We start from the raw sequence: 24,346 nt of genomic DNA, 5'->3' as shown, positions 1-24,346 counted from the left end.
CCACAGGGGGAACCCCCTCTCCCGTCTAGCAGCACCCATGGGGAAACCGAGGGCCACCCAAGCAGTCCCGGAAAAAGCTGTCGAGAAGATGCCGCAGACGAGGGCATGGACGCAGACTAATGCGTCGCAAACCGACCCTACGCTATCAGCAAAGCTGGATCAAGTGCTGGCGGCAATAGAAATGTCTCGCCTCTCGATGGAAGAGAGATTGGGCACCCTGACGACAGACATTAGCCTGATTCGGGATGAACACCTTAAACTGGCGGACAGAGTGAAGGAGGGTGAACGGATCGTGACTGAATTACAACCAGCGGTGAAATCACAGGAAGCAGATATGCATGAGATCCTGCGCCGCGTGACGACCCTGGAAGAACGCACAGTGGATTTGGAGGGACGCTCGAGGCGCTGTAACATTCGCGTACTGGGCCTGCCGGAGGGGATTGAAAACTCGGACCCCCTGGCCTACATGGAATCCTGGACTAAATTGTTTACCCCAGACTGCGACCGGTCGCCGTACTTCTCCATCGAAAGGGCCCACAGAGTCCCAGCCCGGGCTCCCAAGCCTGGTCTCCCCCCACGGCCCATGCTAGCCAAGTTCCTGCACTTCCGAGACCGGGATGCGGTCCTCCGCGCGGCCCGGACGGCGGGTCCCCTGCAGGTTGAAGACCAACATGTTATGGTGTTCCCGGACTATGCCCGAGAGGTCCAACAGCGACGATCCACGTTTCTGGAAGTCAAGAGGCGCCTCCGCGCAAATGATCTTCAATATTCCCTGCTGTTCCCTGCCCGCCTTAAAGTGATCCACAAAGGGACAGCTCTCTTCTTCGACACGGCAGCGGACGCGCAGGACTGGACCGAATTTCATTGCCCACTGATCCCTAAACCAGGACCCCAGAAGAAACGCAACAATGACTCCGGGCGATCAAGGAGACGGGGTGCAAGCCGCGCGCGAGCTAGCCACTCCAAGAGTCGGGCGTCCTCCCAGGCGGGCTCACCCGATCTCACACAAATCATGCAGGAACGACGAGACGCCATACGGGCGGCCACCGGACTACATTTGTCACCCCCAGCTTCGGACCTGGAAGGTCAACCGCACCTGTTCACCCCAGAGAAAGACCGGGACAGCGATGGAACTATGTCAGGATTTGGCCCAATCTCTTCCCCCCTTGTTGTGGCACACACATTGGACGCTGCCCTGGCCAGCCAGCCTACCACCTCTTCGTGAACAACTGAACTGTCAACTGACATATCCTTTTCATGATTGCCTGTTGTAATGCGCGACGTCTAGAAGCCTAGACTGCTCTACCGGATAACTGCGAGCTCCAGCGAGCGATACACACTTCTCCTACTAGAGCCCGACCCGCACACAGGCCCAGCAGCGACACATGCTGCCACCCCCGCGAATTTCTGTTGGTTTTCTCCCCTAGTGGGACACTAGTTTGGATATGCCACCCCCAGTGACGTATCCTCAGAATTGGGACAGTTGCCCACCCAAAGTTCTAGTTGTTGTTAACTCCCCCAGTCCCCCCCCCACGTTTGAGGAAGCTTGGCGCGCAGGACCACATACGATGCACATACACGGGCGGCCCACAGGAATTGTAGAGGAGCCCCTTCCCCAACCACACCACCCTAGGAATGGCAGTCCCCCACTCAGACATTAATATCCTTACACTAAACGTGCGGGGCCTACACACACCCAGCAAACGCTACTCTGTATACTCCTACATACGACGCATGGCAGCCAATATAGCGTTTCTACAAGAGACGCACATTAACGCCACTGAACTCAATCGCCTACAAGCCAAATGGCGAGGGACCATCTGTGCCACACAATATTCGGCATTCGCGCGCGGCGCATTAATCTGGGTGAGGCCAGGTACCCCCTTCCGGGCGCTCCGGCGCATAGTGGACAGGATGGGCAGATACGCACTTCTGGAGGGCATTCTTGATGGGCAGGGGGTACTCCTAGGCAGCATTTACGCCCCCAATACGGATCAGGACCAATTCTGGGATCACCTTACGAGCGTACTAGCCCAGTTCACCACAGTCCCGTGGGTATTGGGAGGCGACTTTAACTGCACACTAGACCCCTCACTGGACCGCTCACACCCTCCCCCCACACACTCCCCGGCCCCCCGGCAGGCGGCCCTCTTTAGAACATGGACCGCACACTGGGCGCTCACCGACGCATGGCGACACCTACACCCACTAGCTCGCATCTACTCCTTCCACTCGATTCCACACAACCTCCGGGTCCGCCTAGACCGTTTCCTCTGCTCTGCTCCGATCCTTCCTAAGATTACATCTACGGATTATCTGGGCCGGATCCTCTCAGATCATGACGCCCACATTATACGTCTTACCTGGCGCCCCCCGCATCCACCGGTCCCCACCTGGCGCCTCCCTAGAGACTGTCTAACGGACCAGGTTTTCAGGGATACACACACATCCAGCATACGCGATTACTTTACACACAACGAGAACACTGCGTCATCGGTACTGGTGGAATGGGACGCGTATAAGGTGGTGGCGAGGGGAGAATGCATCAAACAGATAGTGGGGGTCCGCCGCGCCTTAGAACGGACACTCTTAACGACGGAACGAGCTTTAGCTGCCCTCACCAAACGACCTGACGACTCGGAGGAACACGCCGTGCTCACGGCGGAGGCTAAAACGGAATATCAGACTGCTTGCGCTGACCTCCGGAAGTACAATTTTAGGGCATACGCCTCTAGGGTACACAAAGACAGAGACAAAACCGGGGCGCTTCTGGCCTGGATGGCGAGGCAGGAAACTGAAATCAAGCCGATCACAGACATCATCAACCCGGAGGGTGTGTTAGTGCAATCACATGCCGAGATTCTCCTGGCATTCCAATGCCATTATACGCGAGTGTACGAGGCCCCGGCTTACTGCTCCCCGTTTCCCGCGGACCACTTTTTAGACCCTCTGACACTGCCCACGATATCGGATGACGACAAGCGCACACTGGACGCCAGAAGAATTCCCTCTGACATCACCCGAGCGATACGCGCCATGTCCCGGAATAAAGCACCGGGACTGGACGGCTTCCCACTAGAATACTACTCAACATTCTCTTCCCTGGTGGTCCCCCGCCTGTCACGGATGTTCGGGGCGTCACTTCATTTAGGGAGGTTGCCCCAGTCGCTACGGGAGTCCGTGATTGTCACCTTTCTTAAGCCTCACAGGGATCCGCTCCACATGGGGTCATACCGGCCCATCACACTCCTGTCAGCAGATTGTAAGATCCTAGGGAAGATCCTGGCCGATCGATATGCACAAATCATACGCCCACTGGTCCACCCCGACCAATGCGGCTTCGTCCCAGGGAGAAATACCTCCCAGAACCTCCGCCGGGTCTTCCATATCCAAGATCAAGTGCGTGACAGATTTCCCCGCGCCGCCTGCCTCATTATGGACCTAGAGAAGGCGTTCAACACCCTCACCTGGCCCTACCTGTTCTCAGTCCTGCACCGCCTTAATATCGGCCCGACCCTCATGGCATATACCCGCCTCCTATACACCGACCTCACCACTCGAGTTCGTATCGGGAAACGCATCTCACCGGCGTTTGAAGTTCGACGGGGCACAAGACAAGGATGCCCCTTGTCGCCCCTCCTATTCGCACTGGCAGTCGAGCCGCTGGCGGTTCGACTGCGTCAGGAAGGTGTGGACTGGGGCGTACCACTCGCAGACGGAACCCATTGTGTGTCCATGTACGCGGATGATCTTCTCATATATGTCCGAGACATAGAAACGGACCTGACCCCCATAGGAGCCGCATTAGCGGAATTTGCAGCAGCCTCAGGCCTACAAGTAAATTGCGACAAGTCCACAGTCTACCCTCTACACCCAGACCTACCCCCCCGAGACGTCGAACTCGGACCACATAAGCTCTCATGGTCAGCGGAAGCTCCCCGATACCTCGGCGTGCGCTTGTACCATTCTCCAGCTGACATCTTCGAAGGCAATCACCGCAAGGTGCTAGCTAGCCTACGCCCGACGGTCGCCTTCTGGAATAAACTACCGCTAGCCCCGATAGGACGGATAGCCCTCGCTAAAATGGTGATGCTTCCCCGGCTCCTTTACCATTTTACAAACCTGCCGGTGATACCGCCCAGATCCTTCTTTCGCGATGTTGATTCCCTCTTAGGAACTCTTATTTGGGGAGCAGGCCGCCACAGGGTCGCTCTGAAAACTCTTCAACTCCCCACGACACAGGGGGGACTCGGAGCACCATCCTTCGAGGCATATTTTCTCACGGCACAGCTCCAGTGGCTGTCCTACTGGACGGCGGACCGTTACCCTCAGGAGACGGTTACCCCTACTAGCAGAATCGCAACTCCGGAGCTCACTCGTCTACTCCTCCCGGGCACCAAGCCACGGCGCACATATCCCCTCCATGTGGCGATAGCGCGCCGATGCATGATGCGGGTTCACCGGCTGTCCCCTGATAGGCCCCCATACTCCCCGCTGCTACCATTAATAGGCAGCCCCAGGCAGGATTCCTACTTCACGGCTCCACTGCTCGCCGATTGGTCCAACTGTGGCATCACAGACCTGGAATCACTCTTCGAGGAGGGACTGCTGAAGCCGCTTGACCGCTTGATCGCGGAATATGGGCTCCCCCCGGGTCAGTTCCTAAGGTACAGACAACTGCTCGATGGATACCGGCCCCATTTCAATCTCCAAACTGGCGAGCCAGACACGCATCCAGTAATACATACTATCCTACATATGGGGGTGGGTCGCCACCTGGTCACATGGTTATACAAATCCATCCGAGAACTCTCATACGCTCCCCTGACAACCCTGCGAGCCACCTGGGAGGAGGACATAGGCCGCGCTCTACACGACTCAGAGTGGACCAAAGCGCTCGAGGCCCCTAAACGCGTCTCTAGGAACGCCCGCTTCAAAAATATTCAGTATTACATACTGCACAGGGCATATCTCACCCCAGCGCGATTACAGAAGTTCTACCCCTCCACACCATTCCTATGTCCCAGATGCTGCTCCCCTGCTGCAAATTTCCGTCATATGTTTTGGGACTGTCCCGACCTTCAACTCTTCTGGCGGGCAGTACACAACACACTACTGGAACTCACGGGCCTTACTACACTAGCCACCTGGGAGTCCAGTGCACTAGGCATCCTCCACATCTCAAAGCAGGAACCTGTCCATAGACGCTTCGTGCCCTTGGCGCTCCTATTAGCCAATAGATGTATAACCATGCGCTGGCGATCCCCAGAGGGCCCCCCCATAGCACAGTGGAAAGGGGCGGTTAGCAAATGGGCGGCAGCGGAGGAAGACGCCTTAAGAGAAGAAGAAGCCAAGTGTGCGCGTAAAATTCCCATCTCCATGGAGTGGGCCATGCTCCTTCACAGCTTCTGACAGTCCACGCAGGCGGGAGACCAGCCTGACCCTTCCCCTCCCCCCACCCGGGAAGACCGGTAGCCTTTACCTGATGTGAGCCACCCCAGGGTCGAACCCCGATAACCCCCGCATCTTGAGCGGCCTCTCGTACGTCCGGCCACCTGACCCCCACCCCGCTGGCCGAGATACAGCAGACCCCCCCTGCCGATCCCTCCCCCCCTTACCCCCCCCCCCCCCCCTACACCCTGCTGCCGATATCTCCCTGTTTGGACCCTGCTAGCGCCTACATGCTTCCCTCCCACAGTTCCGTTACCCCTCTGTTCACTGGTCACACTATTATATGCACAGTACAGACCCAGATCCTGCGCCGCTGTGGCAAGCGAGCGCCCGCCTGTCCTTATTCACCGCCCCCACGGCGGTACCGTCCCATCGCTTCCCAGCCTGCAGGCGCCCTCACACGATTATAATGCACTGATTAACCGATGTCATGCTTATGTGTACCAGTTCTATAAAACGAGAAAATGTTGCACACATAGCTGTTCGTGGCTGAATGTTGAGGCCACGTCGGCGGATTGTTTACTCTGTACTGGTGTACCTTTTTTTCTGCAACAATAAAAACAAATTTAAATAAAAAAAAAAAAAGGATGATTTACCTTATTGGCTTGCGAAGAATTTGGACAACTAGAGGCTGTTATTCCAAATACCTCTCCTGTGGAGAAACACAGGATATTGACTATTAGTTTGCCTAAAGACTTGCTTCCCAAGTTAGCTGATTGTAACACCTGGGCAAGGTGTTTGCAGCAGTATATTTGAAGTGTTTCAGCACTCCCTCCATGACTGTCCTCCCCTCTGTGATAAAACGTGTTCAACATGAACACGGAGCCGTAGCGGCTGTAGAGTTGGGGATGAGTCTGGTGGGGGTGTTCCACATGGTTGCTGATATGATCCTTGCAAATGTTAAAGACGATGCAGTAAGCTTTGGAGGCTATTCCAGATGCAGACAAGCCACAAGAAATACCAAAGATTATTGCAAAAGCTTATATGACCATAGGCCGCAATAATGTGGGAGTTAGGCCTTCTACTCAAATGCAAACACAATCTCAAACTCAACAAAAAGTACAGACTGATAAAGATGGGCGTCCAGTCTTTCCTAAAAAGAACTGGAAGAATAAAAAACAGGGGCAGCAACAACAGAAGCAAGGTTCGCTTGCTGGTTCACCGACACCTGAGTCTTCTGAGCGTGCTTATGACCGTGCGAAAATTAAAACTCCTGATAGATTTCAAGTCCCCAATGTTCTCCTCGTTCTTCACAGGACACTTCTGGCTCTCAAGTCGGTGGAGGGAACGCCAAGATCGTGGCAAAAATAAACCTGCGCCACAGGGACGTGATCAGCCTCAACAGTTTGAAGTCAAAGGAAAACAAGAGGACCTTCCTCGTTTTCAACCTCTGTTTCAGAAGAAAAAAGTTGCCACTAACAGGGAGGTATTCCTCAGACGGTGAGAACGGGACTCCTGGATTGGACATGGGCAGTGACTCTGCTCGACAGCGCAGTGGAGGTTACCATAGTTCGGGAGGCTCTGCATCCCTGTCTGGAGGCTCTATGAATGAATTTTCCAAATTTAAGGTGATATACCTCGTCCAATCAAGGATTTTCTTGGGAGAACGTAACCTCCTCGTATCACATTTTGTTATCGGAGGCGGATTGGCCTCCACCCTTTGTGTTAGCCTCTTCTAGAGGGGAAGACGTGATACATCTGAGTTTTTTGCGTTATGTCCCTGAGGAGCATGCACAGGCTTTCGTAGCTGAGCGGGCTTTGGCCCTACCCCCGGCGGTGTATCGTAATCAGGTGGGTCAGGATGTTGATTCACTGGCTCATGAAATACCTTTACACTCTCTGCCACAGCCACAACCACAATATCCAATCAGACGTGAAGCAAAGGCTTCCGTTTGTGATATTATAACATAGTTGGAGTATCATTGAGTGATTATATCATATACATCACCGATGAATATTCCTCTCTTTACGATATCAAATCCTGATGGTTCTTATCGGGTTGTATTGGATTACCGAAATTTGAACAGTCATTGTCTCACTTTTGCGCTGCAGAATTCTCACAGCTCTGCACTGGTAAACAATCTTTTCCTAAAAAATTACAAAACTCCACTTGATATTTCTAATGGTTTCTACAGTCACAATCTTGCTCCTGAGAGCCGTGATTTGACAGTTGGGAAAAATTTCACGATTGCCTATGGGGTATAAGTGTAGCCCTGGGGCATTTACGGCATGGATTGTGTCTTTGTTGAACAACATAGACCCTGATGGGTTCTCGTATGTAGATGACATTTATCTGGTGGACGATGAGCTCATGCTGCATCTTGTCCGAGTTGACAAGATTATTTTGTCCTCTGCCGACTATGGATATAAATTCAATTTTGCAAAATCGCCCATTTGCCGGTGCTCTTTTTGGGCTATCAGCTCAATAATGAAGGAAAGGGCTTGGCTTCTCCCTTCTTGCAGAAATGTGCATAATTGCAACCCCCTTCTACACTGAAGTAACTTCAGTCTTTGCTGGGATTTGTGAATTTCGGGGGCACATACATTCCCAATTATGCCTAGCATATCAAACCGCTTTACGCATTGATACAACCGACTTTTTCTTCTGGCCGCTGACTTCCGGAACATACTGCTATTCTAAATTCTTTGCAATCTGACTAGCTTGCAACTAACTACTTGTTGACACGTGATAACACCACAAACCTGGTAATACGTATCGTTTCTGGTACAGTGGGTTCCACTTACCTGACGTTCAAAGAGGGAGACACAATTCCTATTACATACAAATCACATTTATACACTGCTGCTGAAATGCGCTTTTCAACTGTTGAAAAAATCTTGATGGCCGTTCAGATGGCGATTCTGAAGGAACGCTCACTGGCGCAAGGCAAACACATTTTTATTGTCACGCCCTTCCCGGAAGCTGTGACTAAGGGGAGTCTACCTAACTCAAAAGCACTACATCCCCGTTGGATACAATAGGCTACTTCTTTGACATCGGCTGATGTCACGTTTATCTTTGATCCTTTCTTACAGACACAGGAGTTTTTACAGTATGAACACGTTCATCCTCCTGCCTTGTCTCTGCTACCTCTACATGACTACCCCTGCATCATTTACACCGATGGCTCGGCTCAACCAGCCACGGATGGTTATTCTGTGGCTTGGGCATTTTTTGCTGGCTCAATTGTTAATGGAGAATTTAAGTCTTCGATTGTTTACACTCAGGCACCTGGAGACTGTACGGCACAATTGGCAGACTTGCATGCTCTTGTACTTGCTCTCCAGTTTGCAGGTCCAAATGTGAATACTATTATTGTGTGTGATTCTTATTATTGTGTCCAGTCCTTTAATGACAACTTATTCTTTTGGTCTCGGAAGGACTGTCAGGATTCCAAAGGCAGCGCAATTAAGCATAAAAGCTTTGGGTTTGAGTGGTAGATCTTAAACAACATTTGCCCCTCACACATGTTATACATACTCTTGGCCATCAGCATGTGGGAGCAGATGCTCTTGGTAATTCTTTGGCTGAGGAAGCGGGCAAGTCTGCAGTAGCCCTGTGTTCCATAGCAGCAGTTACAAGATCCATGTCTAAAATAGATAATGAGATTTTGGCAGCAGTAGCTGCAACAAGGAAGATAACTGCTTATCCCAGTGTTTCCCTTCGAAACACTCTTATCACATAACTCCCGAACAGGTTCCTTATGCTTTGATTCCTTCGGTCGGGGATCGGATGATTCCCAACATGGACTGCCATCCTACTTTGATCATAGCCCCACACGATGGAATCTAATCTGCACATGCTGTTGTGTTGGCAACAGTCTCTATTTTACAGCAACGTTACTGGTGGCGTGGATTATATAAACAGACCCGTAATTATGTACTCTCTTGTGACATCTGTCAGCAAATCAAGCTGCCTACGGTCACACACCCACCACAAACACAGCCATGTATTTCTAATCAACCTTTTGGCTATATCTTTCTTGACCACTGCGGTCCTCTCTCCTCTGATTCTGCGTATAAATATATATTTGCTGCAGTTGATTCGTGCACTAGATTCCTTTGGGTTTGGCCACTACGCAGTGCTGACACTTGAAATGTCATCAGGGATTTGTGTGTCTCTGTCGGGATGTTTGCATGTGGTGCCTTCCATTGTGACCAACGTCCAGCGTTCGCCTCTAAGGCGTACAAGGATGTGATGATGTCTTTGGGGGTACTGGTGCAGTTTTTGTCTCCATACAAGCCGGAGGGCAATTGAATTGTGGAGCGAATGAACCGTGACTTAAAGCAATCCTTGACAGATAGAGTCATAGGCAATGCCAGGAACTGGCTGGTCCACTTGTATGGGGTTCAGCGTGCACTTAATAATCTCCTTAGATGATCTCTGGGTGGGCAGACCCTATGTGAAATGCTCTTTGGCATTAAAATGTTTGTTCCAGACCTTGATGGTTTAGATGTTGTGGCGGCTGCCTCAACCTTTGACGTAGATAATCATTCTACTGTGTTACAGGATCTACAAAAGACACGTGACAGCTATGCAACTGAACATTTACCCTCTTCCACTAATACAGCACTGTTGATTCCATTTGCCGGTTGGCTTCCTAAAATCGGATATCTGGTGTGAGAAAAGCTGGAGAACATAAAAGAATTTGGTCCTTCTTATTGTGCACCTGTTCCTGTGCTTGGGCTGAAGGTTACTCGTACAGTCATTTTACCACCTCTACCTGGTAAGAAAGACAACAGTGAGATGTGCCCACATGATGCGAATAGAAAGTGCAGACAGACTCGTTACGGTGGCCATCTTGGAATGGTCTAGTGAGTCTGCTGAAGTGAATTAATCAGTGCAATCGTGAATTGTAGAATAAGTTACTGTGACATAGTATTCAATTTCGATTAACTGGTAATTGATTTGGTAACAGTTACTGTAGATTATGGATAACATATGGCATTGCGTATTCAATGAGGTTCTCACAGTTTATATCTGATTTAACGCCTGGAACCATACGATGCTCAATGACTGAAAACAGGAGTCTCGAATCTGTGATCATAATCAATATCCATTTGGGGCCAAGGGCCATATGGAGATGAGTCAAGAGGCGAGGGTCAAGCAGAGTTATTCACACTCACAGCTATTTATAGCCGCGATAGGGCGTTGCCGAGTACGTCCTTTAAACAGCAGGGAGGCACGCTTGCTCGGCTGGCTAAACGGTTACCTGGCAACAACTAAGCATCTCCTCAGCACGTGCCTCATTATCATGGGAATAGGACCTTTGAATGTTTTCATAACAAAATAAAGAGAAAGATGAATACACTAAAGAATGCAAAATTACGAACATGTTCCAAGAAGCTGAGGGAGGCAGACAAGATTAATGTTTTTGAACTATGCAGACATACAATGGATACATTTGGAGGAACAAGTAGCCTGCTGATTCCTGACAAAAGCAAATGTGTGATTGAAGTTGAAACATGAGAAAGATGGGGTTCTAGATTGTAGAGTCTTCATTGATAGTCGTAAAAGTTAGAATAATTCCCCGTGCATGTGGAGAACCCAGAACACTTAGCCCACATTTTATTGACTAAGACTAGCATGCTATAGTGCAGCCTTTAAAAGCCTATCAAGGTCAACATTTTCGTTAAATGTATTCTAATCCAATTAACATGACATCCAAAAGTACATAGCAGCACCTTAATACTAAACTGCTGCTTAAATGTGTGTAACGTGAAGGTAAAAGGACGCCTGATAGGCATTACATTAGCAGAGATAGAAAAAGCACCAAAGTCAGTGTCTCCGGCCACGTGGCTGAGACAAATACCAGGAATGTGGGAGGGTTAGGTTATTATTTTACAATATCAGTACGAAGCAGAACGAGGACTGCAAGTAAGTAGCCATCTTTTCTGCGTTGCAGGACCTTCATTAAAATGTACAAAATTTTGTATAGACTAGCAAGCAAACCTGTAAAATTCTGAAGCTCCTGTCCATGAAGGTCACAAAAAGAGCTCTTTACTGAACATTAAGAAAAAGTTTTTTTAATGGAGGCTTGACCAACGGTAGACACAGCTCTCATCTCTGAATCAAATGTATGAAAGATTCCCATGGGCTACTTTACAAATCTATACAAGCAGCATGTGTCTTAAGCAGTGTGGGGTGGCTTTTTTTCGTTTGGTGAAATTGGCTATGGGTCCTATTGGCAGAATGTTATGACCTAATTGATAACTATAAGAAATGTAAGAAACAACCCTATGAGAAAACAACCATTTTCAGGTTGCTATTCCTGTACGTATTGATCCACAATAAACGATGAGCGTGTTAGACTTTAGTATTGACTTAGTCTAATCTATATAACAATCTGAAACCCTATTGATATCTAGAGAGTGACTGAAATTTCAGCCCATGCAACTGCATTGTTGAAGAATACAGGAAGGGTAATAGCTTAACTGATTTGAATATCGAAACCTCCATGGGTAGAAAAGAGGGATGAGTTCTCATCACTACTTTATTGTAATGGAAAACGGTATAAGCTCCAATAGTTGATAGAGTTTGCTGCTCACTTATGCAGTTGTAATAGCAACCAGAAAAAACATTTTTCAAAATGAATGCTGCAATAAAGCTTTGTGGATAGGCTCGAAAGGTGGACAATTAATTTAGAAAGCGCTTATGGCCAGATGTACAAAGCTTTTTTAAGGTTGCAAACGCCCGATTTGCAGAGTTGGGCCATTCATGACTGCAAAATAGCTTTTTTAATGCTCAAACACCAAATTATGATTGGGGAACTTGTTACTGAATCACAATTTACGTTTGTGACCCATTTCTGAATTGGTATTTGGAAGGGGCGTGTTTAGGGCATCTCTTCCAAATACCGATTCACAGTAGTATGCATTTAGTTTTTTGCGACTGAATTACAGTTCACAAATGGCAACTAATAAATCGCTATTCCTAATGTTAGTACATCTGATCCCAAGGAAGTGCACGTGCTCTTTTTGGTGGAGAAACCTTTTAAAACCTTTCTGGAAGTTTGAAAAAACAACATTTGATCTTGCTGCTCCTAGTTACATTGAACTAAATTATAATGAGGTTGAGCCCATATCCCCTTCTACAGCCGAGGCCATGCATCAGCAGTATGCAAAATGCAAATAGCTCTAACAGAATAAATGTAAAGATCCAATTATACCAAGATTAACATTACTTGTTATGAGGGTATTTTCAAAGCCTTCACTTAAATACTTTCAAAAGAAAGAGTATTTTTTATATTGGCCAGGATGTCGTGTTTTGTAGAATGAGACAACACTCATTGATGCAGCAAAGGTTTTTCATTTTGCCTTAAATCAAAACTGAAAAGGGTGAATGACAAAGAAATAGATAAACTTTTTGTGTGCAAATAAAGGCCGTTTTTACAGAAATATCATATTATTCAAAATAGAGCACAATCCTTGCTAATACATTGCAGTAAGAAGGTGGTGGTCGTTCCCATTATTCTAGGCTGGGCACTGTCAACAGGTCGACCGCCCAAGTAAATAAGACCAGCTCAAAGAGTTGTGTATCAAATGTCTCTGATTATTTAGAGCAATGATCCCAATTCGAACTGTGGCTGTTTAGAGGTCTTGTACGGCAGGCTCCGGTGTGGTTGACGTATTTCAGCCTGTTTTATTCTAGGCTTCTTCAGAACTGGGCAAGGATGTGTACAAACACAAAAACATGATTTAAAATCAAATGATCAGGGGGTCATCATGACCCATGTTTAGATCATTGTCAGTCTATGCAATAGTAAAAAAGTAGGAAACACTGTTTAGTGTCATACAGAGTATAGAAATATATACAGCCTTAAAAAACATTGATGCATTGAATAGGTATCATATATGTAGTTCCCATGTGGCTATGTGAAGAGAATGACCGGATTAGAAGGAGACCATCAGGGTGTCTGTCGAACATCAAGTGAGTGTACCGTCCCCTGACAGGCAAATGTGAGATATATAACCCGAAACATGCCTTATGTGCAACAAAATATGTAAGCCTGACATTAGATGCGGAGCTTACCATTTGCTATGTTGTAGATATGGATCAAAGAGACTTATTATGCAGTGAGCTCCTTCAAACGCGTAAAATCCAACCGCTAGAGCAAGACATAACATTATGTTTAATATTTGGCACCCGACACGTAAATGACTGTTCTTTATGCACTACCGAACTTATAAACATGCCCATGCATAATGTGTGCACTGCATACATTACCTGTATGATATTACTGTGCCTTAGTTGGTTTTACCTATTTAACACTAAATTTTTGTAAAATATGTGTATGCTTAAATCCTACTTTTTTAGTTTTAGAAAGTTCACCCACTAAACATTTCTTTCGTTTGCCATAGAATTTGTCGGATATTTTTTTACTTTTCTCTGACATGCCAACTGTCCTACAAGTGTTTTCATTTATTTCACTCATTAGTGAAGTTTATTAGCTGCAAAATTTACACCAGATCAGTTTCATTGTATCCTGGATGGTCGATTACGTGGCACAAGTGCATTTGCCAACCCTTCTTTTCAGCCTTTGTCTTCAGTCACTCCTCTGTTACCTTTTACATACAAGCCACCTGTACACATCAATTTATAAACTGCATGTGCATAAAGCACTTTTTTATGCTGTTTATGTGTTCTTAATTTCGTAAGCAAACCTAGTTTAAACGGTTCCAAGTGTAATAATGAGTGAAGCCTAGCCTTAATAGTGTAAATATAAATATAAATGGAATTATTGTAGTCATTAAAATCTATATTTTTGTATGCAGAACAAACATACAGACAATACAACACTCTCCTTCTTGCTTTTGGACCGGAACAGTATTGAAGGATGTTTAGGACGGCAATGTCCAGGTTATGATGTGAAAATTTGATTGAATACTATTTTGGACCAGTTTCTGAAACCTAACCAAAGAGAGTCAAATGTAACATTAATTTTTAGGTCTCGCCTATGCAGCGAGCATGCGCTCCATAAGCAAAAACATCTTTTGAGATCGCTTTGGCTTTGCAGCCAAAAACGGGCACGCGTTCCATTGCCATCAATGGCAATGCGTACATGTGAGGCGATCTACTTGCGGTAGCGCTTGCCTCCATGTGGCAGCAATTATTGCTCCCGCAAGTGATTCGCGCGGACCCCCTCCTCCCCCTGCTGCTGCGCGCCTCCTCCTGCTGCACGAGCTTCTTTAGCCCTTAGTTTGTTTAGCTCAGCTCACTTCTGTTTTCTTCCTTTTAACCTCTTCGCCGCTAATGACAAGGGTAACTCGTCATGGACTTTCCATTGATTTCAATGGAAATTACATAAAAGAAGGAAAATAGCCTTAGCAGTAAAGGGGTTAACTTTTCTCCCTTTTTTTGGTCTTTTTGCTCTTTCAAAGACAGGGGTTTTAATGCCACCTTTATTGCACGCAACAAGCTTCTGCCTTCATTTACATCGCCTGCCCTTCACAGGGGCCGTCACTCTCACAGAACAGGTCTGGCTTCTCCAGTAGTGCTTAATTTGTATGGAAATAAATGCCAGGGCCTTCGCTGGGAAGCCACCGCAGCCTGGCAGGACCCTGCCAGTGCTGCCAATGGTAACACATCTATTACCATTGGCCTTCTACAAGGGTGAGGTCAGAAGGGAGTGACAGGACTGGCCATGCCAGCCCACCATCTGGCCAGCCTTCCCCCAGGCCACCCCAGAGCTGCAGCCAGTGGTGCCCCTGATCGGTAAAAACGGGCCTGTGGCTGTTTACGCTAAAACTGATGTTACCAGCACTTCCTCTGCGTGGGCAGAACGTTCGGGCACATTCACACTGTCACCCCTGGACCTTCCCCAGAGCAAGATGGTGGCCTGTGAGGCCATGCGCTCAGAAGGACCGGAAGTGGAAAAGACTGCTATTAATAGTGACGGTCTGCCTCCCAAAGTAGTAAATTTGGGGGCACTGAGTGCACGTTTCACTGTGTGAATGAGTGGGAATACAGTGACAGTTCTGGGCCATATACCGACAAATTCGAAATTGGGAGCAAGCAGTACTCCCGCTAATTAGCCTATCCCGTGTTTACTGCCAATTAGCAGGTGGTCAGTTTACAACAGGGACCCCATTGGGCCTTTTGATGGAAGTAATGGGTTGCACCAGAGGATTGCACGTCTGCATACAAGGATGGCGAGAGTGCACGTGGGGGCAGTCTGCCGCTTTGTGCAGGAGGGTGGAGGCACTTAGGCCTTTAAGCATGGCATAACGGCTAATGCTTCTGTCTGGCGTTTGGCAGCCCCCATAGCCCACCGTGCCCTTTAGCCACGCTTTTGGGGCTGCAGACACAAACTCCCTGCCTCTCCCGGACACTGTAGTTTTTGTGTCTATTCCTAGCATGTTCTCTCCTCCTCTTCTAGCCCTGGGCCTGTTATGTCTATAAATATGCAGACAGCTCATTCCCGAAGCCCGCCTCAGAGCCGTCCCTGAGCCTCGCAGCGCCGGAGCCGCCCCTGAGCGCGCAGCGTCGGCCCGGCCCTGAGAACCACAGCAGGTGCTTTCACCTCCAGACTCGGATGTGAGCTGCGCAGCATCAGAGTCAGATGCGAGCTGCGCAGCGCTATACTTAACGTGAGCTCCGCGGCACTACGGACCATGGCGTTCACTCTGTACGTTTTCTGCGTCTAAGCTGGTCTCCTGGTTGAAGGTGGGTCATCCTACGCCATATGAGTAGGGAACATGAAATGTGTCTGTATGTAGGCGCCTCGTGATGTTAAAAGTGTTAAAAAGTGCCCCATATCAATAGGTGCCTGGAAGAGGTGACTCGGGCCGTGCCCGACACCGTTCTGGGCCTTGCTATAATGGTACCCGCCCTGTACCTATCCACAAGGGGTAACATTTTATAATTATTGAGTGCGGAGACTTGTATAGTACTCCTCAGAGCTGTCATGAGCTATTGGCGACTTCTAGGCGCTTACAAAAGCCAGCATTTGCCTTTTATTTGGAGTATAGCATTTAACACTGGAAGTCAAGCTGCGTCTAAACTGTTTCGACATTTTCAGGTAAGAGAGGTTTTATTTTCTGGCTGTATTCTCATGTCTCCGACACCCGTTCCTCATCCATAAAGAGAGGTGCCAGGTTTCCTTTCTGCTGTTGAAGCATGAAGGGCTGGGCTGCCCTTCTGGAACTCCCTCTGTGCTAAATAACTGAGCTCCTGTCTAAGATGCGCCCTGCTATCAGTATCCAGAGCCACCTTAGAGACTTGCGCTGCAATTAAAATTCATGTAATATTGGTGCAACCTCTGCAGGTTGTGGTCCAGCATATCCTTGTCTGACCTAAACATTGCGTTCAAGATATACACTACATAAATATTACTCTGTTCTAGTAAATAATCGAAAATTAACACACACAATGTCATTTTTAGACTATCATCTGTATCGCCTACATTATTACCCCGGATTCCAAGACCAGGCCTTCAATCGAGACATCGGGATGGTCCAAGGAAAATAAAATACAAAATTAATTTTAGTGCCCACTGCAAGCACATTGTACTGTGTCACACAGTGTTCCGCTTTCTAAAAGGGGACAGGATTTTTTAAATGTGATTCTGTTCCCCATAGAGGTTATTTTACATGTCGCACTATTTTCAGCAGTTGGCGCTAATTAATCCAAGACCACGGCACAGTTTAAAAAAGAAAGCTTAAATTGAAGAAAAGTTTAAATTAATTAATGTGGTGGCAGTTGAAAAAATGACCAAGTCGACATGGCACACTGTCCGTGTGCCAGGCCTGCTAGCAGTTCCTAAGATGTAGGTAAAGTGATACCATCCCCTTTAGTATGGCTAAGATGTAGGTAAGTCACCTAAGGCAGGGTGCACTAAATTCCAGGCATTGACGGATCCGCCACAATTGCTGAGGAACGTAGCCCCACTGCCTCAGCCAGCAGTCTAAAAAGACTAGCATTGGCATAGCCAATAGGTCTCGCCTTTGGGACCTTATAAGTGTTTAGCCATGCAACAGTTAATGTTGTTGCAGTAAGGATATTGTTCTGACCAGCAAGGTCCTATATACTATATACTTATAAGGTCCCAAAGGCAAGACCTGTTGGCTATGCCAATGCTTGTTAGGTCTTGACTGCCTCTAGTCTGGCTCCCAGTTTGAGATATATATTATTAAATATTATTATTATTGTTATTTTTTTGCGAGGTCTTAGCACCTGTAAAGTGGTACCGAGCCACATACTTACATTCATTATTCTTGCACTAGGGTGCAGTTTCTCACTTTTTTATTCTTTCAAAGCTTTGAATTGCATGTTTAAAATGTCGAACTGCCATGTTAGAGCAGGAAATGAAAAATATTCATGGTGCTTCACGACGCACATGCTTGCATATGCGTCACTATACAATCTCTTACTGTGCACACACACACGTCTTGAGTCGTTGCACACACATCATGGGCCATTTTGGAATACCAAGATTGCTGTTGATGCATCGGCTTTTGTGTGTTCACATGTGGTTTGCAATGAAAACCGATAGCATTGGCAAAAACAATAGCTGAGCCTTTTTAGTTCCGAGACCTGTTGGCTTTGCCACTGCTTGTTGGTAAAGTTGCAATTGCTTAGTGTTGTCATTCCTAATACAAAAGTGATGTGCACATACTGCAATGTAGTCACAATCGTGCTAGAACTGATATCAATAATCATATGTTTAATGTCTCCTGTGTTTATTGCATTGTGCGGTTTAGATACTGTGCTTGGCAGAGCAGATCCAGTTCACGGCTGATATTGAAAATGCAATTCGGGATCGACAACTCAAACAGATTGAGGCTGAGCTTGTGAAGAAACGGGACCATTATACCAGCATAGATACAAGTATGGAAGACTCTGGCAATACAGGTATGACAGGGCATAATGTGTGTGACAATGATAACGTGGAACGCAGATGTGTTATATACATTATACGGATGTGGGTCGAGGGGTAGGTAGGGTGTTATCCACACCCTTTGCCTCTGAATTATTGCATAGAAGACATACTGTCCCTGAAGCCTGTGGTGATTACTGAAAAGAGTGTGAAGATAAGACAACAGGCTTGGGCTATAGGCCAGTGATGCAGCATGCCATCTCTGTGTTTCTTCCTATAAAACATAGCACATTTAAAATGCCGATAATCCTACCTGCAGATTATCGATTAAGTCTCAATATGATTGAATTGCACGAGACTTCACTCTGATCATTTTAATTATGCAGATTCTGGAGTTCTGGAACTTAAACTCAAAGCACTTATTCTTGACATTATTCATAATATCGATATTGTGAAGCAACTAAATCAAGCACAAATTCATACGACCGAAGACTGGGCGTGGAAGAAACAACTCCGCTTCTATATGAGAGACGATGGGAAATGTTACATTCAGATGGTGGATGGCGAGCTCCAGTATACCTACGAGTATCAGGTATTTCACTTATGTGCATGCATACCTCTGGTTTTCAAGAATGGGAATTCATAGTCTCTTGATTATGCTGTTTATTTCATGCTGTATAAAAGGACATCAAGAATAGCTAACACGTAGAAAAGCAGAAGCAGATGGAAAGGACATGAACAATATAACAATAATGCCTGGGCTAAAAGAAGTATTATAATTAATATATATCATTCTCCTTCCACCTCATACCCATATGTGTATAGAACAATGATGCAACTATATGTAAATGTATATAAATATATAGAAAAGAAAAAAATGTAATACAGGCTTTAAAATAACCCTTGCTAATAGAAATATTGGGCAGTTTAAAATAAATAAACACCCACACACCCTCGTTTTCTCTTTATTTACAATGTACTACTGCAGTATTTGCTTTGTTTGATATTAATTGGTGTCTTTTGATAGGTGGTATTGGGTCTCCATTAGATAGTGAAAGGTTTGCTATTATTTGGGTCTTTTTCACACTTCACATAACAGAAGTGCCCTCTTATAAACATGAACCACACATTTGCAGTATTTTTAATATCTTTATTTATCTGACAGACTTCAAGCTGCAGATTCCTTACCATAGAATGCTCCCAAGGTGTCAGACTGGATCTGGAAACACTTGGTGAGCGGTAACCTTGTGCGCCAGTAGGTGGCATTGTTCAGCTCAACGTGGCTTCATCCGTGTCATACGCCCTGGAAGCGACGTGCACGGTGCTAATATAGGTGCCACTCCAGCGTGCTGACGTCTGTTTTTTTCTTTCCACGCCAGTCAGCGCAGATCCGGAGAGTGCTACTTTCAGTCAACTTATTGACTGACTAATTTTTGATCTTTTGTTGAAGAATTTTTTAGAATTTGTCTCCTGGTGTGCGGGATTTCCACCAGAAAGGCAGGTTTTAAACCATGTGGCTTCTGTCACCAACAAATGTCAGTGACGGACCCGCACTTGGATTGCCTCTGGTGTCTTGAGTGAGACCACAACACCAAGACATGCGAGAACTGCTGCGCTATGCATCCCAGGAAGCAAGGGGAGCGATCCCTCAAGCTTCTCTCCGCCTGACAACTCTGCGATGGTCCCGATCTCTGTTGCAAGGAAGGTCCAGAGATCTTTGGAAAAGTAGTACCCGGCGATCGTTTTCCCATTCCAAGTCGTCGGGGAAGTCTGGTAAGTCCCACAAAAAGAAGAAGTCTTTGACTTTGCAGTGCAAGTCTTTGGACAAGTCGTGGATCCGCTGGCAATGGATGCCTAGCTCTGTGATGGAGCCTTGGCCGTCCCCGCGCCTCCTTGAATTTCCAAGAGCTGGAGTGAATCCGCCCAACATAAAGAGTTCTACAAGGTCATGCACCTCATCTTTGGGCAGAACTGGAGAGCCTTTAGGGCCCCATAGGTCCTGGAGGGGCCCCTAATGGTCATCTGACAATGTGTTCGTCCTTGGCACCAGTCGGACACCAGAGATCTATTGACGGATCCGGAGCAGCGGTTGAGCGACCTCAACCTTCACCATAGCCCGCTCCAGTGCCATTGCTCCTGATGTCTAGCTGTGGCACCACCCCTTCATCATTCCCAACTCCGATACAGATCTGAACAGGCATTGTCCGACGCCAGCTCCGGCGCTGACTGTGGACAGACTACCCATGTTGGAGCCAGAGCCTTATTACTATGAAAGGCCTGGATTGGGTGATGACTGGGAGGGGTCTGCGGACCCTCATGGTATTCAAACATTAGAAAATCACAAGGATACCTGGTATGAGGATCTGGCGGATGCCAGTGGACTGGATACCTCAGAGACACTGCCCTGGTCTCTCTCCCTTGCCGTGGCTACAGAGGAAGATGCCTCCTTTGCAATGGTGGTGGAGAGGGTGACTGAGATCCTGGACCTTACTCTACCCTCAGTGGCAGTCAAGACAAACATCTTGATGAGGGTGCTTCATTCGGGAGTCGGCCCCACAGAACCATTTCTCCCATTTAATAAAGCTCTTACCGACATCCTACTCAGGGCGTGGTCCAAGCCCTGCACAGGGGCTCCTGTGCATAAAACAATTGCCCGCCACCATCACCCCAGGTGGCCCCAGTTTCCTCACCCAGCATCCCACCCTGGAGAGTGGTCCAGGCCTCCGCTAAAAAAAGTAACCCCGGCGTCAATCCCTACCATTCCCCTGGGTAGGGAATCCAAGAGGTTGGATGGTAGTTTTGGACTTGCAGGACGCCTATCTTCACATCCCCACCTTGCCTGTAAACAGACGTTACCTGCGGTTCCCGGTAGGCAACGAGAACTTCAAGTTCGCCGTTTTCCCCTTTGGTCTTACCAGCGCCCCTCGGGTGTTCACCAAGGTGATGCGATGATTGAAGCATACCTCTAGAGGTCAGGTTCCGGTCATCCCCTAATACGACGATTGGCTATTGTAGATGGGCTCGACCCAGGCAGTCGTCTCCCACCTCCAGACTACGGTGGACCTCCAGCACTTGCTGGGATTCACTGTCAACGTGCCAAAGTCACACGTGACTCCCTCTCAGATGCTCTCTTTCAGAGGAGCTGTTTTGGATGATGTGCAGTTTTGGGTCTATCCTCCAGAGCGGCGAATCCCAAGATATTCAGGCTATGATACTGATATTTCAACCTCTATCCTGGATTTCCGTGAGAATTACCCTCAGGTTGTTGGGCCTCATGGTCTTCTGTATCCTACCTGTAACACATGCCTGTTGGCATATGAGGGCTGTGCTGTGGAACCTGACGATCCAGTGGGAGCAGTACACAAATGAAGGTGTGGGGTCCTACTGCTGACCAACCTGGACCTCAATAATCGAGAAACAGAACCAAGTGGCTGATCAGGATAGTTAGAGACAGAGTGTGTAACTACACAGCCAGTGAGTGCCGAGCAGCCAAGGGTTTAAATATTCCCCAACAACTTAAGTATTTTTTGGAAAAACTTTTGTATTATTTCATAAGAAAAATGGCATCAAATAGACACTCCATCACAACAGTTAGTACAAAAACATGAAAGAATATATACAAATATATACAAAAAATATATATATATCACAGTAAAGGCAACATACACTTGCAAAAATGATGAACAAACATATAATCCAATTATTATAATGACACCAACTGTTGTCTGCGATATGAATTCAAAAGCACATGGTTGCAAATTGAACACTTTTTTTTAAACAAATCATTAAAGAAATAAACCAGTCCTTTGGTAACAAAACCTGTGAACAGGGCGGAACTGAGATGGAATAGCCTGCCTGTCACACAACACCTGTGAATAGTGATTTATACGAAATTGCAGGTAGGGCCCACAAGAGTGGTATGAATTTGTCCCTAGCTGCACCCTTAGTTCTTGACACAGGCTGGGGGTCAACGCGTTTCGAACCTTGTTTATTCTAGGTTCTCCTCAGGACGAGGACTGGGTGGAGAAATACCTTCTCAGCCACCACATTGGCTGCGTGGAGAGAAGGGGAAAAACACCGGAATTATTCTGGATGTGGTGTCAAAGGTGCCGAAATCGGGGACGCCCAAGGCGAGCTGTTTTAATCAGCGCGGACTCACATTCTCTCTTCTGTGTAATGTTAGGATGAAGAGAGCTGCACACGTTGTGCGCTGTTCAAAGGAAACGGGCCACAGTCTGTTTTCAAGCGTGCGAGCAGGAATCAATCTCTCGCTGTCAGTTCAAACGTTCCTAGGTTGGAGTCCGCGGTTGTTCGTCTGCCGATCAGGTCAGATTCGACTTGATCGGCAGACGAACAACCGCGGACTGTTGTGTGACAGGCAGGCTATTCCATCTCAGTTCCGCCCTGTTCACAGGTTTTGTTACCAAAGGACTGGTTTATTTCTTTAATGATTTGTTTAAAAAAAAGTGTTCAATTTGCAACCATGTGCTTTTGAATTCATATCGCAGACAACAGTTGGTGTCATTATAATAATTGGATTATATGTTTGTTCATCATTTTTGCAAATGTATGTTGCCTTTACTGTGATATATATATATTTTTTGTATATATTTGTATATATTCTTTCATGTTTTTGTACTAACTGTTGTGATGGAGTGTGTATTTGATGCCATTTTTCTTATGAAATAATACAAAAGTTTTTCCAAAAAATACTTAAGTTGTTGGGGAATATTTAAACCCTTGGCTGCTCGGCACTCACTGGCTGTGTAGTTACACACTCTGTCTCTAACTATCCTGATCAGCCACTTGGTTCTGTTTCTCGATCCAGTGGGAGCAGCATCAGGGGAATCTCTCCGACATGCTCAAGATCTCAGAGGGAGCTGCAAGATATCTTGAGTGGTGTCTAACAAATCAGAATTTGGTCAGTATTCCTTCCCCAAGCATTGCTGACGGTAGTAACAGATGCATCACCCTGAGGCTTGGGCGGCCATCTGGGAGTGGTGGAGATCAGAGGAATCTGGTCTCCAGCAGAATCCGGGCTCCACATGAATCTGGTGGAGCGTTGGGCAATCCTACTGCCACTGAAAGCCTTTCTTCCTTCAATCAGGTGAACGCTGGTACAGGTGTCCACAGACAACACCACAGCCATGTGGTATTGCAACAAACTGGGCTGGGTGGGGTCGTCAGACATTTGAGTTCAGTGAGCTACAGGTGCTCTCTGTGCATCCTCCATACCTTACCTTCTTACCATGACAAATACTTTATTTAAACTAGGGCATCTTTCTTATTGAAAGTGGTTACTCTTTTCCATGTAGGCCAGTCCGTCACTTGTCTACTAGCTTGATTGCACTTGTGAGTTCCTTGTAGACGATGAACTCTTCGTAGGGTAGGTCAGAGCCAAACAAAGGAAGGTGGTACAGAAGCAGACCATCTATTGATGGATTGTTCTCTGCATCAAAATCTTCTAAGCATTGCCAAAAAAGACACCCCCTGAGGGTTTGCATGCTCACTCCACCTTTGTGGGGTAGGTCACAGCCATAAAAAGGGAAGGTGGTACAGAAGCAGACAGCCTCTTGATGGATAGTTTTCTGCCTCAAAATCTTCTACACATCAGCAAAAAAGGAACCCCCTGAGGGTTTGCGCGCTCATTCCACCTGAGCCAAAGCTGCGAACACCTCTTTACCTCATGGAGTTCCTGTCCTGGATATCTGTCAGCCTGCAACATGGGCTTCCTTATACACGTTTATGAAGCACTACTGCCTAGGCAGTCATGTCCGTAGTATTGGTCATTTTGCTGGTTCAGTCCTACAGGACTTCTTAGTATAATCCGTATTGCAGCACCACTGCTGGGGAAGTATTGCTTGGGTATATATTCTAAGAAAAGGAGGCTGTGGCTAGAAGTCTTTATCAGATGAACAAATTACTTACGATCAGTAAAGCCTTATCTTGCAAAGACTCTATCGAGCTGCAGATTCCTTACCGACACACCCAATCCTCCCCGCTCTGCGATTGGATTATAGAGTTAAGGATGAATACTTGTGAGGGTGATATATTTGCACTCCAGTGGTCAGTGTTCC

The 24,346-nt window shown here is 47.1% G+C and overlaps 1 protein-coding gene across 3 annotated transcripts in view; it reads left to right on the top strand.

Annotated features, from left to right (window-relative positions):
- The window catches only part of DYNC2H1 (dynein cytoplasmic 2 heavy chain 1), a 1,560,829-nt gene that overhangs the window by 450,988 nt on the left and 1,085,495 nt on the right, over positions 1-24,346 (top strand). For all 3 annotated transcript variants that reach the window (XM_086935265.1, XM_086935264.1, XM_086935263.1), the window contains exons 31-32: positions 18,154-18,304; positions 18,656-18,861. In XM_086935265.1, coding sequence (XP_086791391.1) covers positions 18,154-18,304; positions 18,656-18,861 — 357 coding nt within the window. The remainder of the gene's footprint in view (positions 1-18,153; positions 18,305-18,655; positions 18,862-24,346) is intronic.

The sequence above is a fragment of the Lissotriton vulgaris genome, chromosome 8 (assembly GCF_964263255.1).
Source record: "Lissotriton vulgaris chromosome 8, aLisVul1.2, whole genome shotgun sequence".
Classification (NCBI taxonomy): Eukaryota; Metazoa; Chordata; class Amphibia; order Caudata; family Salamandridae; genus Lissotriton; species Lissotriton vulgaris.
Note: the sequence above shows the minus strand (reverse complement) of the source record. Positions and strands in the feature narration are given on the sequence as shown.